This window comes from Dipteris shenzhenensis, chromosome 15 (assembly GCF_047967505.1).
Source record: "Dipteris shenzhenensis isolate YYH24624 ecotype China chromosome 15, Dip_SZ_1.0, whole genome shotgun sequence".
Lineage (NCBI taxonomy): Eukaryota > Viridiplantae > Streptophyta > Polypodiopsida > Gleicheniales > Dipteridaceae > Dipteris > Dipteris shenzhenensis.
This window is the reverse complement of record NC_141610.1, coordinates 15,791,256-15,808,326: the sequence shown is the minus strand read 5'-3', so window position 1 is coordinate 15,808,326 and position 17,071 is coordinate 15,791,256. Positions and strand designations below refer to the sequence as shown.

Here is a 17,071-nt window from a genome sequence, read left to right as displayed (position 1 = left end):
AATCTCACTGCTGGCACCTCCTTGTATCATAAGAGGATTTCTGAGTAGTGGCTCGTTATAAAATAGGGGTCCAGGAATCAAGCAGCAGAAAAGAATGAGTTTTGACCACAAAAAGAGGGGTAATTTTCTCAAGATTATAAAAGCAGCGCTGGATTTCCACAAAAATTTAGGAAAAGAGAACAAGTTACCCTCAACTTCATCTTTGTGGCCCCGAATGCAACAAACACAAAGTTTATAAAGGCCCCATGATGGCCATGCTCAGATAGACAAGCCCTTGCCTCACATCTAGCAAGTCTTGCCACTTCTCAATCGATTCATCAGATCCTTTATACCATTGCTATTACGTGCAGCTATTATGTGTCTCGACCTACCATTGCTCTTATCAACCTCATATGCAATCCACTCACTCTCAAAGCTCCCACTACCTCGCATCACCCCTCTACTCAATATTTTACAATTCAGCTCCCACCAAGTTCACTTGGCCATCCTTTTTCCCCATTGACACTCGAGAGTTCCACTACCACCTCTTCTTAGAAGTTAGCCTCAGACTTTCCTTTTCAAACCAATACTCCTACCGCCTCCTCATCTTCCTACTATCCTGCTCCATTCTCAATGGCACCATCAGCTCAACCTCCAATGTGCCACACTCATCTTCTCCAAGTCAATTGGATCTATTGCAGGCTCTTCATTGACACTGCGATTTTCATCGAAATCATGTTTCATTAAATTATCATAGGCTATCTATTGCATTAGTACCTGCTACATCCCACACTTCCAAGTATAACAGTAGACTCAATCTCTTGGGTTTTCTCACCACATGTGTCCTTCTTTAAGTCTGCATACATAACAGACATAAGTCATTTTTATCTGCAGCCACAATGGCACAAGAGTGGGAAATTTTGTCCAAAATGAGTGGGAAACAGCAAGGATTTGTTTTGCCTTCACCAACTAAGGATGGAGCATTGTGGGGCATTCAGTCCTGCCAGTAAACGAGAATTGCTGTGGGTACTAATATGCCCATGATGGGTCTGTTTTTTCAATCAGAAGTCTGAGGAAGAAAATCTTTACAAACGTTTGTTATATTCCTAGCCACAAAAATATGCATTACCCAAACCAACACACGCCTCCCTAAGGTGCCCTAAAACATAGTAAACGTTCGTAATTCATTTTCCAGTTTATATAAATGAAAGCATAGATCATTTATATAAATTTGTGGATTGAACAAAAAAAATTAACGTTTGAACTCTAAAGATTTATCATTCAGATTTTAATTTCTTGGAGTGTACAGTTGGCAACAGAAAATAATTGATATCAGAATCCAAAACTTGATGAAAGTAGAGAGCAACACAAACTGCTGAATTGAAAATAACAAGCTGCGCTACGCTCTGCACACTTTTAAGGCGATAAGGAATCTATTTCCTTTGTTAGCTCTTCATGGAGTGAGAGAATTTCCGTCATGTCAACAGACAGAAATAGGTTTGTAAAACCTTCAAGGTGGTGTTCTTAGCCCAGACTACAAAGAGAACAGAATGTTGGAATCAGCAAAGGATGCCTATACAACCGCAACTGTTGCTGCATTGACTACCATCCTATAAAAATATGTCTGTTTAAAGACATACCTTGGAAATTGCAGCAGAGATGCCTGGCACTACACTTGCTGACACTGCAGAAATGGAAGAAATCCCTTTGAAAGATCAAGAGGAGACCTTCTTGTGAAGAGAAAAGCTACTAGGCCTCTATTACAGCTCTCTTTTTTCAAAGGGGAAAATGGAGAAGCAAAGCCAGCTCAGGATAACTGCGTCACCAGAATTGTGTTTTGAAGGTTTCAAACAGAAACATTTCAAAATTTCAAGAGGAGTTTCACCTAGAAGCATGCTTAATTTATTTCACACATACTCAAACACTGTCACGAGGGCGTGATTTCTCGCGCATGCATGTTGGAGCGAGGTCATGGGCTCCTAGGTGTGCTCAAACCCCTAGCAAGTTGTGCCTTGGGGGCAAATGAAAGGTCTAGGGCCAAGAGGGGCCCAAAGAACCTTAGGATTGAAGTTGGTCATTGGTGGGGTTTTAAAAAAAAGGCCCCACTAGAGGGGGCCTAGGGGAAAATGAAACCCCTTGGGGGCAACCTAAAGCATGGGCTGCCTTGTGGCAAGCCCATGTAGGCCCTTTTGAAAAGGAAGGCCTTAGAAGGCCAGAGGAAAACAAAAACGGCGACGGGGATTTTCACGCAAAAGGAGAGGCACTGAAATTGATCGAGGCCTGGTGACCCTATGTTAGTACGGAGGTTTTTGGGGAGCTGGGTGCAGCCATGAGCACGGACGGGCCATGAAGTGGGGAGCTGCTGGGTATGGACTGTATGGACTGTTTGGGCTGCTAGTAAACGCCCTCAGGTTAAATGCAGGTGTTTGCACTGAGAATGGATGCCTAAGGTTACATGGGTGTAAGAGCAAAGCCCCGCAGGGCTAATGTGTTGTGATAATGATACCTACTGTGAGTGGGAAGAGCACTGAATGCAAGTGGGTTTAAATTCATTGTGTATCATATTGCAGGCTTTGGCTGGTAACATGTTCCGTGTGGGAATATGTTTTTGGTTTCTCCAGGAGATGGGTCACATGCGGGCAATGGTTGCTAGGCAGACGCCACATCTTTGGTACAACCTCATTGTTGAGTAGGCAAGGGTCGGGAATCCATGCTTGGAATGGGAAGTATCCCTGAAACCCCGAGAGGGATGGTACAAGTGTGACTGCCATTGTGATGCCAGTTCTCTTATGGGAAGCAAGTTATTATATTAGGATATGTGCGACCAATAGGGTGAGAGACTATTGGTCATAGCAGTCTTGGTTAGAGGGGAAAGCTTGTGTATGCTTTCCCTTTCTGCTTTGAGCAGATAGACGGCTAACTGGGCATTGGTAACAGCTATGGGGAACAGTATGGCCAAGTGTGGTTACTAGTGAACAATTCCGGGCTATGTCCAAGCTTCCTAGAATTAGGGATGGAGACCTGTTGCTAGGAGTGCTGAGAGAACAGTAAGGCTATGCACGGTATGTGGATGCCCACTCGGATGTAGAATGCCCGAGTTGTAAGAAGGAATGTATCCTTTTTGTAGCGTGGAATTCTGGGTCTCTCACTTAATTAAAGAAATACCGAAAGGGGTGCCAAGGTTTGGGGCTAATCTGTGTCTTTGTCTTAGTGCGGGGGCACTCTAGAGTCTCGCTCCTAATCTATTGGTTATACTTTCGCTGAATTGTTAATATGACATTGTTGATTGGTTATTTGTTAGTTTTACTGCCCTCTAATTTATTGAAGGCTGGTTTCAATCACACTGGGGGGTGTGTGTGTGTGTGTGTGAGAAAGAAATCTCTCTCTCTCTCTCTCTCTCTCTCTCTCTCTCTCTCTGTGGATATGTGTAAGAGAGATCTCGTGCTCTCGGGATTAGCAGGCATTGATTCGGCATCATTGCCCTGTTTGGGTAGAAGTTGTGGATTTTCCTCAATGCTTGTCTTCTCTTCTACCTAAAATTGCAGCTTCCCTCGGTAAGGTGGTATGTCCACCGCGACCCAATGGAAATTCGAATCGCTTCTGCATTTTGTGGGATACAAATCATCCCACTTCAGCTTCATATTTGGTTACTGCAAATAATGTTTCCATGGGGAGTGCCTTTTACAAGCTCAAGTGGGGGCTGTTTGCAGGTGCTTTCTTTGAATGCAAGCAATTTGGGCACATGGCTTCACAATGCCCTTCCCGAGCTCCACAGATGCCAATGCAAGCTGAAATGGTTCAGCCTTTGAATAAAAATGTAAATGCCTCTTCTGTGGTCAAAAACAAAGCAGTCAAACAGTTTTTCTCTGTTCAAGCCATTGCTTTGCAGACCCGCTGCATAGATCATGAGGTCTTTTTGGCATATACTGAAATTTTCAGTTGATGTAATTGTAGCACCTTGTTTTGAGGTTGCTACTCATATAATATAATCAATCAAAGATTTCACCCCCAAAAAAAAATGTGTGTGTGTGTGTGTGTGTGTTGGGGCTCTCTCTCTCTCTCTCCAAGTTTCAAACATCAGCACTTTAAGACTTCAATGCAGGGTTCTGCCATTTCATACAGAGGTGCCCCATTTCTCGATTTCACAGAAATGGACGTTTCTACAGGTTGAAATGTGTTATTTCGTTACAATGGCTGGAATATTTACAATTTACATTTACACCTAGAACTGTTGCAATTTATTTTTACACCTAGGACTGTTGCAATTTCACAAAAGATCCTACACAAAATTGGTGTAATTATCTTGCTTTGATTGGATTTCGCTCTGCTGTCAGCTTTGTTCAAGCCACGTTTTTTATGTTCCCTTTCAAGAAATCTTACAGTTATAAAGACACACCCACCCACAGGCACAGCAAACAACAACAGCCCTATAAAAAAGGTGACTTAGAAAACCTCAACTGGGATTGAGGGAGAGCCCAAACACATTGATAACATCAATCCAACAACCCACTTCTGTGGGGATCACCCCAACTATTGACCCCGCTACTAATAAGAGGGTCAGGTGTTCCCCCCTTGCCCAAATTCTGCTCAAAATACTGATTCTTAAGTCCCTATGAACAGGTGATCATATCAAATGTTTGAGAATGGCGACTACTAATCAGCATTTTTTCACATTATAGAATACTGTTCACCAGCAGGAGGACCACACACACGCAGTTTGAGAAACATTGTACTGTGACAATCTTCCTCACAGCTGGAGCAAACTTCCAATTAAACTCCACATGATTGACCACTATGCTACTGGTCCATAATATGCTTGAAGACAAACAGACTAATGAACTTTGAAGTGTTTTATCACTAGGGATAACACTCAATTTCAGTGCACTAAACAAAAGTAACATATACAAAGTAGTCTATTCCACAAGCAAATACAACCAAACAGGTTAGCTTGCTTAAAGTTGATACTTTGAAATTTACCCAGTGAAAAATTCAGATGCCTTTCCAGTCCCCTCCTTCAACCCTACACCAAGTCCAAAAGCTATCGCAGCAAGAACCTGGACCCATCACATCATAAATCTGTCTTGATTAAGTGAGCTTATAACCGACGAGAACCATGTGCATGCTGCAAAATTTTAACAGACTTCTATTTCTTCAAGGAAAAGGAAACAAATGGGTGCTAAATATCAACAATAACTTCATGTTTAACTTCTTTGTTCATGATCTCTACAATCTACTCTTGATTTACACTGTAGATAGGAGATTTCCCAAACAAGAACCCAAAAGAGATGAAAGCTTACCCAGAATACAACTGTCTTCACAGCCGCTGCTTGAAATATGTCTGGCTGTTCCATAGGAATCGGACCTTCTATTTCACCAACAGAAGAGACAGTTTGTACAGCAACCTCCACAGTTTCAGCTACTTTTTCAGTAGCCTCAACCACAACGGCATCTAGTGTGGGACGCAACTCTTCAACGGTAGAACTTGCATGGTTATTTGTGTTCTCTACACCTTGGAACAAGGACCTCTCATCCAAACTCTGAAGATCATCCACTGTAGAGCTTTCCTCTTGTTCTAAGAAAAATATTTGCATGCAGAGTTATGAGACTAAGCTCAAGACTACTGAATCAGGCTATGAGAATTTTTTGCAATTGAGACATGGAAGCTTCAAATATGTATTTGAACAAAATAGCAGTATTTTGACACGCTACAAACAGAAAGTACGGTTATGATCCATAGAAGTTTTCCAAACATGTTGACAATTAAATCAACAGACAGTTATAATGGTTCTGTACATATTATAATGGTCCCGAAATCAAACCGCTCCAAAATTTCAGTTCTATATAGATAGTCAAATGTACAGAAATGCATCGTGCACACCTGAAACCTTGGTCTCTGTTTTATGTTTTGACGATCCATAGTGGAAACTATTTGATGTGCCTGTTTGCAAAAATAAGGTTACTTTCTCAAATACACATCTATTGGAAGGGCACAATGGGAAGGTACCCAAGAAGAAGCAGAAAAATGATTAATGTTTCATCTTAATTTTTGTTCAATACTCACAAATCTACTAACCTTTTCTAATGCAAAAACAACTCTTTGAGATCAATATAGATCCTTCTAGGCTTTTGGAGAAGCCCTTCAGCACAGGCTTCCAATCCTACAAACAAGGAGAATCGCAAAGGTCTGATAAACTGTTTTAAAACTCAGTTTTTTCAATCTGGAAATACAGATTCTGAAAAACCTACATTCAGAGAGTTTAGAGCAAAGGATGAGGGAAATAGTAGACACAAAATAGAGTTATCAAGGAAAATCTTCCCAATGCAAAAACATGAGGACCAAAAACATTGCAAACTAGAAAAACTTTGACAACAGGAGCAAGTCATGCATCATATCTTACTTGTGGAGGCTCTCAAACTTGCAACAAAAAAGAAAGGGATAACATCTTCTCAGCTTTTCAAAAACGGCAGCACAGTACCAAATTCTGTAGGCTGATAAACTGTGTTAACTAATGAGCAGTGTGGCATCCTGACTGCTTCTAAAGCTGACTGGCCTCAGAAAACATACCCAAGCAGCTGTTTTAGGAAAATTTAACTAGAGTCCAGAATAACGTTTTATGCCTTTGCAGAACAAAATACAATTGAAGTCTCCTGGGAACCCATCTACATTCTGGTCTGAATATCTTGCAGTGCTACTATGTTATGCTCTAGCCGAGATAGCATGACCTCGGAAAGATCGGTGGGCATTTTCTCTTAGATGACCGACTTCTGTAATATTTAATGTGCGTAAATAAAATGGTCAAGAGAAGTAACTGCCAAGGTCCTAGGTGAGGGTGAAATGGCATTGACTAGGTGGTTCTGAGTGCTAAGGCCTAGGTGCACCTAAATATGTAATAATGCCAAGGGGCAAATGGTTTAATTGTGCCCCAAGAGAGGGGTAAATGGTGTACCAAGTAAAAAGGGCTAAAATGATGACATGTGGCAAAGGGAACCATCTAGGGAGTTGTGGGTTTTGTGGATAGGCATGAGACAAAGAAATGACGTATCTGATGAAATGCGATCCATGAGAGCAAGGCTGGGAGGAAAAACGATATGCCATCCCCCGTGATTTGAGATGGAATAGGAGAGAGATAGAAACAGGTTCATTTCATACTGAAGATACAATCACTGCCTCCACATCACATCAACTAACAAACTGCCTATGACCTGATTTATGCTTGTCTGGCAAGACGTCATGATCAAAACCAGCAACATTCATCATCTTCACCTTGCAAAGATTAAAATGCCATGAATGCCACAAAGATAAAATTGCCAAGAACGCCCTATGAGGCTTGCAAAAGATGTTCAGATGAATGACTTTAAAAACCGTATGTTTTCATATCAATACCTGACCTACCTAGAAGGATCCTTGAGCATGCACAAACATATTCTGTAAAAGCAAAAGGAACAGTGCAGTCTTAGCCACATGATAGTCACATACATGGTAACTCACCAAGACCCATGTAGTCCATCACGTCTAACAGGGACTACCTGCTATAATGTCCACCTTGATGTCATCAGGGCCCAAGAGTGAATGTCAACTATTGTATAACACATGCACACATACCCAAACACATGCACACATGCCAAGACCCATGTAGTCCATCACGTCTAACAGGGACTACCCGCTATAATGTCCACCTTGATGTCATTAGGGCCCAAGAGTGAATGTCAATCATTGTATACACACATGCACACATACCCAAACACACTCAAAAGCATTCACTTATACAAAAGTCTTTGTATGAGTTTCAGTCACTCAGAACACCAGAAGAAAAGGTCACACACTCAGTCCTAAAAAGGGTTGTCAGAAAAGCAGATTATACCTAACTGATGTACTTCCCATCTACGGTGTGCTGCAAGTGCAACCATGCTTCTGATAGTAGTCATTCGGGATGGGGGGAAAGGTCTCATCAAAATTAATACCTTTCTGCTGAGCATAACCATTTGCATCAAGCCTGGCCTTGTAGCAGTCACAGTGCCATCAGCCTTCCTCTTGAGCCTGTACAGCCACTTCGTACCTGTAGCCTTCATTCTTAATAAAGAAGTAATACTCATCTTGCATGGCACACATCCATTGTTTATTCTACTCTGCTTCCTCACTAGAAACAGGTTCCTCTTCACTGCATGTCTTCCAATTAGAGCATGATAAACAAAGAGTCCAGATGCATGACAGATCCTGCACCTCAAAGGAAACAGGTTCCTCTTCATTGCATAAGCTTCCAATTAAAGCATCATCAACAAATAGTTCATATGTATGACAGATCCTCCACGTGTCCTGGTAGGCAATGGACCTGTTGAGCTCGATCTGACATGGAATTGCCACGTGTTGGTCTGCCATTGGAGGCAACCTGACTGCGCAGTGAATCCAGCAAGAAAGAGGACACCTACGTGGTAGATGGCATCACCTTCAGAACAAAACTGCCGCAGCACATCTACGGACCACAAGTGTGGGCCTTCAGGGCCTGGACATGGCCTGAGAAAAGGCGAAATGCAGGCAGAGGTGTTAGAAAATACCCAACAGAGGGTACACGCAGCGGAAGACTGATAGTAATGCCCAGGAGCTCACACAGTGTGGTGTGAGTGTGGAATCACAAATGCTCTAATGTGGTGGTCTTTGTCACAAACAAGAAAAGAGCCTATTCATGAATGGGCTAAGTTCGTGGAGCAACTGAAAGCCACTTTCATGCCACCGAGGCATGAAGAGAACCTAACCTTTCGTCGAGAGACGTTTAAGCAGTTCGATAATGAGAGTAATGCAGATTTCACAGCCAGATTTTGGAAACTCTCTCTAGAGTTACCCAAAAAGAGTGAGGAATTTAGGAGAGAGAAGTATTTAGCAGCCTTAAGCCCAAAAGTAAGGTACGAGGTTGAAATGTTTAACCCGACCACACTTAAGGACCTCACTAAGCAGGCTGAAATAGCCGAGAGGAAATTGAATCCTCATAAACCCTTCAATAAGAAGGGTGGGTCATCATCTAAGACCAACAATATACCCACTTTTAGGAAACCAAAGGGAAGGGTAAAGCTCTTGTAAGGAATGTGAACAGCCAATCACGTTTCCTTCTATGACGACGAAGAGAAGAGGAAGTTGATTAAGGAAGGAAAATGTTTCGGGTGTAAGAAACATAAGCTAGGGCACGTATGGCATTAGTTACCCGTTCTCTTGGCTAAGATTGCCAAGACGAATTCAGTAAAAGGGAAAGACAAGGCATCTAAGTAGGAGGGTGAGGCTTCTACCTTGTCACCCTCGAAATCTACCGTGACTATTGAGCCAATAGTGAATGCTGTCCATTCAGCCAATACCTTTGGGCCTCATGATCTTTTTAAGGTGTATGGATTCGTGAATGAACAGAGAATTGTGGTTCTCCTAGACGATGGATGTAATTATGACTTAGTGAGTGATAGATTGGTAAAATTACTCCATCTTAAACCAGAACCTATAAAAAACATGTCGCTCTCAGGAGCTTTTAGGGGACACAATGAAGAAGACACATCCATAGTACGGAATATTCCTTTTCGTATACAAAAGTATAGAGATCGAAGGGATTTTCTAGTAGCTCCTTTACAAGACGTTGACATGATTCTAGGTGAACCATGGCGGTATGATTTTAACCATGCTATTCATCCTCATACTCATCATTGTTACTTTGTACATAAGGATGAAAACATAAGGATCGTAGGGGATCAGGACGTGTATACTATTCCATTGATTACTCCTACCCAAGCGAAAAGATTGGTAAAAAGAGGGGTGGATTGTAGTCTTGTGTATATACGGGATTCACGAGATCTTCATATCTCAAAAGAAGATCGGAAGAGAAATGAGTTCCTTAGAGCTTATGAGGATCGATTTTCAAGAGATGACTCATTCGAATTGCCTATGGAGAGAGAAGATGATCATGCCATAGACTTAGAGCCAGGAGCTTCTCCTCCATGTAGAGCCCCATACAGGATGAACAGGATAGAAATGAAGGTAGAAAAACAAATTGAAGATCTATTGCAAAAAGGCCTGATTCAACCAAGGAGTTCTCCATTTGGAGAACCTGTATTATTGGTCAAGAAGAAGAATGGATCATATCATATGTATATAGATTACCGTGCTTTGAATAAACTTACGATTAAGAACCGGTATCCGATTCCAAGAGTGGATGATTTATTAAATATGCTTAAAGGTGCTAAAGTTTTTAGCAAATTGGATTTGAAATCTGGTTATCATCAACTTCGTATGAAAGCTGGGGATGAACATAAGACTGCTTTTCGCACTCACTCGACATTATGAGTTTTTGGTCATGCCTTTTGGCCTAACTACTGCTCCAGCCACTTTTAGTAGGCTGATGAGAAGGGTTTTGCGACCCTACTTGGGAAAATTTGTCATAGTCTTCTTTGACGACATTTTAGTTTTCAGCCAGAATGAGGAAGAGCATAAGGATCACCTTGCTAAGGTGATGGAGCTCCTAAGGAAGGATCGATTGTTCCTAAATACCAAGAAGAGTGAGTTCTTCAAGACAGAAATAGAGTATTTGGAACACATCGTGTCTGCTGAGGGAATTCGGGTTGACCCTAAAAAGGTCAAGGCCATAATTGAATGGCGAATACCCAAAAATATACATGAGCTGAGATCCTTCCTTGTGTAGTTATTATCGCAAATTCATTAAGAATTTTGCACGTCTTGCTTCTCCACTAACAAATTTGTTGAAGAAGCATTCCTTGTATGAGTGGGGAGAGGTTCACCAAGTAGCTTTTGAGGAGCTTAAGAGAACATTGGCTGATGCACTAGTGTTAACACTTCCGGACATGGACAAAGAGTTCTTTGTTGTATGTACGGATGTGAGTGGTACCTCGATTGGGGCAGTGTTGATGCAAGGAGGGCATCCCATTGCTTATGAGAGTAGAAAACTTCAAGGGGCTAAATTGAAATATATCACGTATGAGAAGGAGTTACTGGCAGTCATTCATGCTTTAAAGTTATGGAAGCATTATTTATATGGTTATGCTTTCAAGATTAAGACTGACCATCAAAGTATCAAGCACTTGTTTTCTCAACCCATTGTTTCTTCAAGGCAAATCAAATGGGCTAAATATATTCAATCCTTTGGGCAACCAAATATTGAATATCAGCCAGGAAAGGAGAATTTAGTAGCTGATGCTTTGAGTAGACGGCCCCAAGTTAATCACATTTTTGTAATTAAGGAGAAATCATTAGGAGCAATGGTTGAAGCTTATCCTTTAGATGAGGACTTCGCTGACATTTATGGGAAGATTCAACGTAATGAGGTCGGAGGTTTAGAGGCTTATTCAATCGTGAATGGATACTTATTTTTGGGATGTGCCATATGTGTACCCAAAACATTTCGGTATCTAGTCATGAGTGAGTTACATGTGAGTCCATATTCTGGACATAGAGGCATTAGAGGGACCATTGACAATATTGAGAGGTACTTCCATTGGCCTAAACTTCGCAAAGAAGTTTCGACCCTTGTTCAACGATGTGACGTATGTCAGCGCATTAAATCCGACACCAAGTAAGACTGCTGGTCTTTTGCAACCTTTGCCTATTCCCTCAGAAAGGTGGGAACACATTACAATGGATTTTGTGTCAGGCTTCCCCAAGGTTGGTCAATTTGAGCAGATTTCACTGTTATAGATAAGCTGAGTAAACAAGCTCATTTTATTCCCTCTAAAAAGGAGTTATCTACTCCTAAAATAGCAAAGTTATTCATTAGGGAAATCTTTAGGTCACATGGGTTACCAAAATCTATTGTATCCGATAATGATGGCCGTTTCATTAGCAACTTTTGGACAGCCCTATTAGAGAATCTCGGAACCAAACTGAAATTTACTACAGCCTTCCATCCTCAAGGAGATGGACAAAGTGAGAATGCCAATCAAACCATAATTACTTACTTTGAGCTTATGTCCATGACCAACCTAGAAGGTGGCCAGAGTTCTTACCCATGTTAGAGTTTGCTTATAATAACACTGTACATACTTCCACCAAGAAAGCCCCATTTGAAATCATCTATGGGCAATGTTTACCCACTCTAACAACACACTTGGGAGAGCGAATTTTGCTGCTGACCAGTTTGCTGAGGATATGTCACAGGTTATTGAGCAGGTAAAAGAACATATTAAGAAGGCCCAGGTTCAACAATCCAAGGCAGCCAATTAAAAAAGAAAAGAAGTTTATTACAAGGAGGATGATTGGGTTTTATTGAAGATAGATAAAAGAAGAATCAAGTCAGTGAGAGGAAGTACAAAACACGTCAAGTTAGCACCGAAGTTTTATGGTCCATTTCAGATTTCAGCAGCTTTATATCCAGAAGAAGGATCCAAAGCGTATGAGCTGAAATTACCAGCCCACTGGCGTATGAAGAATATCTTTCATGTGAGCAATTTGAAGAGATACCATGGCGATACTTCTGCATTTTTGAATACTCAGCATCAAGAAGAACCTGAACTTGAAGATGGGACTGAAGTTCTTACTCCGGAACAGATCGTGTACCATAAAGAGAAGAGTACTCGTGAAAAGAAGAGATATATGTATTTACTGAAGTTTAAAAACCAGCCAGCTAGTGATGCACAATGGATGGAAGAAGAGTTCTTTACAGATTTTCCACAAATACTCGCAGATTATAAAGAGGCGATGCAATTGCAAAAGTAACAAGAGAAAGTGCATGTAAGAGAAAGAGACAAGCAATAATCCAAAAGAGGACTTCTGCTCATTCAAGCAGAAGGGAGTGTCATGACAAGAGAAATGATTATTTAGTTAATTAATAGTCATTAGAACCTTATTATTGTTAGGCGCCAATTTGATGGTGCGGTTATATGTTTGTATTTATGATCGATCAAGCGATGTAAATAGTACCGCCAAAACTATGTAACATTGGCCAATGATTAGTAATAAAGATGTGCACACATGTGTCTAGGTCCTAGGGGCAAAAGGGTACACTAGAGTGCATTGAATGGTAGGTGCATGGGTCATAGGATAAGGGTAGGTGTAAATGGGAAGATGGAACTTGAGTGATCTCAAGGGACATTAATAAAAGGGTACCACCCTTTCATTGTGAATCTCACGTAGCATTCTCTCTATCACATTGCATTCATCCGCCATCTCTCTCCCACCTTGCATGTAGGTCGAAATAGAAACAAGTACTCTCACGAGGGCGCTCTTCCCCATTGGAGGGCATACAAGAACACAAAAAATAAAGTAAAAGTACTTTTGGCTTCCATAGGGAGCACATGTACTTCAATTAAGAACCCAGCAGCAAAAGATTTCAGTAATCTCTTTGAAGAGTGAGTAGAGAAAACTGTTGTGGTTCCAGAATTACATGAAAGAGTTCATCAAGCTGATCATTTCGTTATGTAATAATACGTACAGGAAATTCAAGAGATCTGTGAAAGATTCATGATTTTCAAGTAGCGAAGCAAGGGTGAGGGAGCCAAGGAGACATTGAGATTTATCTTTGTGCTATTCCGACGATGATAGAGACAAAAACTACATGAGCAAAAGATCAGCATTAAAACAATATTATGAACTGACTCCTGAGATTAGACTGACGTCCAAACCACTGCAAAATACGTTGGAAAGTGGTATGGTCCGAGTAGGTCAGGGAGGGCACCTCATAACCAAACATATGGATAGAGCTTAAATCCATATAAATAAACAACATTAAAAAAAGGCACCACAGCTATTTGCAAGACATGTACAATAGTATCAAATAAATAGTCCTTCAGCCATTTGCAAAGTCTTAGTATATGGCAAACGAAAACACATGAAGTCGTTCGAGAGAAGGAAACCAACATGATTATTCATTACTGGTCATGCAGGAACAAGCAAGACTGATAGAGTGTTACTAGTCGAAGGATTTCTTTAACATTACTGCAGAGCACAGAAAACCAGACGTACATCTTGTAGCCTACATATGAAAAGCTGGATTGTAAATCCGTTTCTCTCTGAGTCTTCAAAGCCCCTTATACCCTAATATTGCCAGTTACCTTAAATATCAACCTCTAAATCTAAGCTAGATTTAGTGATACTAAGATCTAAGAACATGAAAAAACTTCAACTTGCAGTGCAATTAAGTCACTAAAATGCTGACGTATGCTCCTCTATCAAATGAATTTGAAATTTCGTATCGCAACATAAATGTGGATGTCAGCTTGTAATGGGATTAATTGGCCATCTCTCAGCACAGCTTAAGAGGTTCAGCTGCCAAGAGAAACTCTAAGAAAGTGGAACACTCAAGGTAAATTTTGGCACAGAAAACTCTGAGACTCTGACAGCAGCACATATACAGGGACAGTGAAAGCTGTGAGTCTAGTTCAGCAAGAGACCAGGACACCAGGAAGTTAAAAAATACAAAGTTAATGCTTCACATTCAGCACAAGAGCTGTTTCAAGGAGCAGCAAGAAAGGTCCCATTCTAGTCCTATCATCAATGATGCAGAGAACAAGGCAGATATGTTAGGAAAGTGGAAGATATTAGCTGAAGGGTGATCTTGGAGGGTATGGACAACCACAAGAGTCAGCAACCAGAGCTGACCAAGAACCCTGTGCTCCACGTAAGATTGAAGATCTAACGTTTAAGTCAGTCAGGGAGAAGATCTAGAACAGAGACATTGCTTCACCTGCAAGAACTATAAATTGCAATCTTCACTAGGCCCCTTTTTAGACTGACACTGGAGATTCAAGTCTCTACACTGCAGTGAGGCACATATGTTGACCATTCAGAGGGGCTAGTAAAACCTCCGAGTCCAAAATGCAATTTGATGAGTGACCAATGCAAAATTTATGCGAGGTGCAGTTTGATGAGTGACAAATTTAGGCATGATCTTGAAGCTTGCACTGTTTAGACTTGCAGGTTTTCAAGGGAATGTCTTAAGTTACCCACAATGTAAATATGTAAGTTCAAGGTATGATGCGAGGTCAATGAAATCGACCACTTTCGTGGTACATCAACAGCAAGTGTGAGGCATGCGCTATCATAAACTAGCGACACCTATGCCGTTAGAGAGGAGCTACACATGCCCCTGCATCTTTCTTTGCTTTGGCGTATATGCAGTCCAGAGTGGGGTATGTCAAATCAACAGACCAATAATTTAAGCGCTCTTCTTCTCAGATCAATTGAGTATTCATGACATTCTTCTGTAGATTGGAACTGTGAGGGCACAGTATGAGCCACGATGGAAAAGCTGAAATTCAAATAAATTTCTATACAATAATTTGATGGGACAAACGGGCCTCATGTCAACTCCAAAGAGAAACTCTGGTAACGATAATATCGCAAAGAGAGGGTTCCGGGAGCAGCATGATAGCTACCGCTAGTTACTTTCCCCTAGAAGGCAGTTAAAAATTTTAGGCCTATAGATGTCATGGACCACATCTTTGCCACCCGAATCTCATTCAAATCAGTACAACCACAAGAGATATTTGTGTGTTGAATAAATCTGGTTGAAGGTGGAATACCTTGCTCTAGCGACATTACAAAGCATAATTAACAAAAGCACGAGCACGGAAGAATAAAGAAAGGTATGAGACAGAAGATTGAAAGTCGCATGGGAACACAAAGCTCCAAAAACAGTTATCATGTTTGACGAATCGTCTTTCTTAAGTCTAGCAGTCTCCTCGCTGCAAAGATACATGAAATTAGACTGATAGTTACCACTATTCTCGGCCAGGCCTTCCAAAGAAGGGCCTTACGGATTTGTACGCACCGGTTTTCTAATCGCAAAGCAGGTTCTAACCTCTGAACCTCTCGGTAAGAGGCCATGCTAATGTTACAACACCCGGGAGTAGTTGGCTCAGCTTCTCACGATGACTATACAGTCACAATGTGAGCAGAGTAAGCGGCTACTGTAGTGCTCGTCTTCTATAGCTATAATGTCAGTAATGGCACCCTATCAATATACACAAGAAAGCGAGCTGAGCAGACATGCCAGGTTGGTGTACGTGAGCCAAACTCTCTCAATCCTCCTTGTCAGCTCTTTAGCCTATACTACCTCAACAATCTCAGCCGTAGTGCTTACTGAGAGCATATAACAAATCTCTCTCACTGATGACACTCTTCCGAAGATTTGACATGGTGAAAAGGAGGAACCACGACCACAAAAGCCTGGAATGGAATCGTACAAGCTTCCGCAGACGGGCGTGATCGTCAAACCGGGTGAATGCAATGAGAGTGCCATGGTTGGTCCGGTGCGGAGCAAGCGAGCATCGGAATGACGAAGCTGAGAATGAAGAAGCCATCACAGCGAGGCCAGAGAGCAGCACCGAAGCGATTCATTCAAAGAGAGCAAATTCCGATGAGCAACGAGTAAGAATTGTGGAGCTTACATGAAAATGCTAACACTGCATAAGCTGATTGATAGATAGATATTCTGCGGGAGCCACATAAGCTCGGGTTGTGAATCTTTGCCACATATACGTTGTTCTATTTGTAAGGTACCTTTTAGAGTGATCCTTCCGTGTTGCAATTTTTCACCTTTGCCCCCCTTTGACTTCAGCTCTCTTGTTTACATAAACAAGGTGAACTACGTTCAAGTGCCTTGAGCGAGTGAGAGACCGAGAAGGAGAGAGAGATGACTTGGATTCGCACCAAGGAGAAGAGAGGGGGGGCGGGGGGGAAAGAGAGAGAGAGAGCGCGCTTGCATTGAAATAGAAAGAGAGAAAAAGAGGGAAGAAAAGGTGGAAATCACATGTCACCTATTTTTCCCAACAGGCCAAAATCAAAATTGAAATCGAATTTCACTTCTCCAAAAAGTGTTGCCTTCACTTAGGCCAAAAAGTGCCTCTCTTCACACACTACGTTTTTCTCACACATTAACAAGGGTGCATGTATGCACGAACGCACTTGCCTCCAACTTGTGGGTTTTACAAATCTTTAGACCTTTAGACATTGTCGATTGTTTAGTAAAAAATAATTAAAAAGAAATGCTTTGAGGACTCGCAAGATCCCTTAGGCTTTGCCAAGGTTCTATAGTTATTTGCATGCTCTCACACTAACTGCAAAGCCACTTCCCTTTTTTTTTAACTATAATTTAAAGCTAAAAGGTAAATC

At 41.4% G+C, this 17,071-nt stretch overlaps 1 protein-coding gene across 1 annotated transcript in view; it reads right to left on the bottom strand.

Moving 5' to 3' along the window:
* The window catches only part of PDE149 (integral membrane TerC family protein), a 61,967-nt gene extending 45,628 nt beyond the window's left edge, over positions 1 to 16,339 (bottom strand). The window contains exons 1-5 of the mRNA XM_087385877.1: positions 16,144 to 16,339; positions 6,053 to 6,137; positions 5,858 to 5,917; positions 5,277 to 5,551; positions 4,957 to 5,033 (exon numbers count right to left, since the gene is read on the bottom strand). Of these exons, the coding sequence (XP_087242003.1) occupies positions 4,957 to 5,033; positions 5,277 to 5,551; positions 5,858 to 5,917; positions 6,053 to 6,137; positions 16,144 to 16,260 (614 nt within the window). The 5' untranslated portion in view covers positions 16,261 to 16,339. The remainder of the gene's footprint in view (positions 1 to 4,956; positions 5,034 to 5,276; positions 5,552 to 5,857; positions 5,918 to 6,052; positions 6,138 to 16,143) is intronic.
* Positions 16,340 to 17,071: the final 732 nt, after the last annotated feature.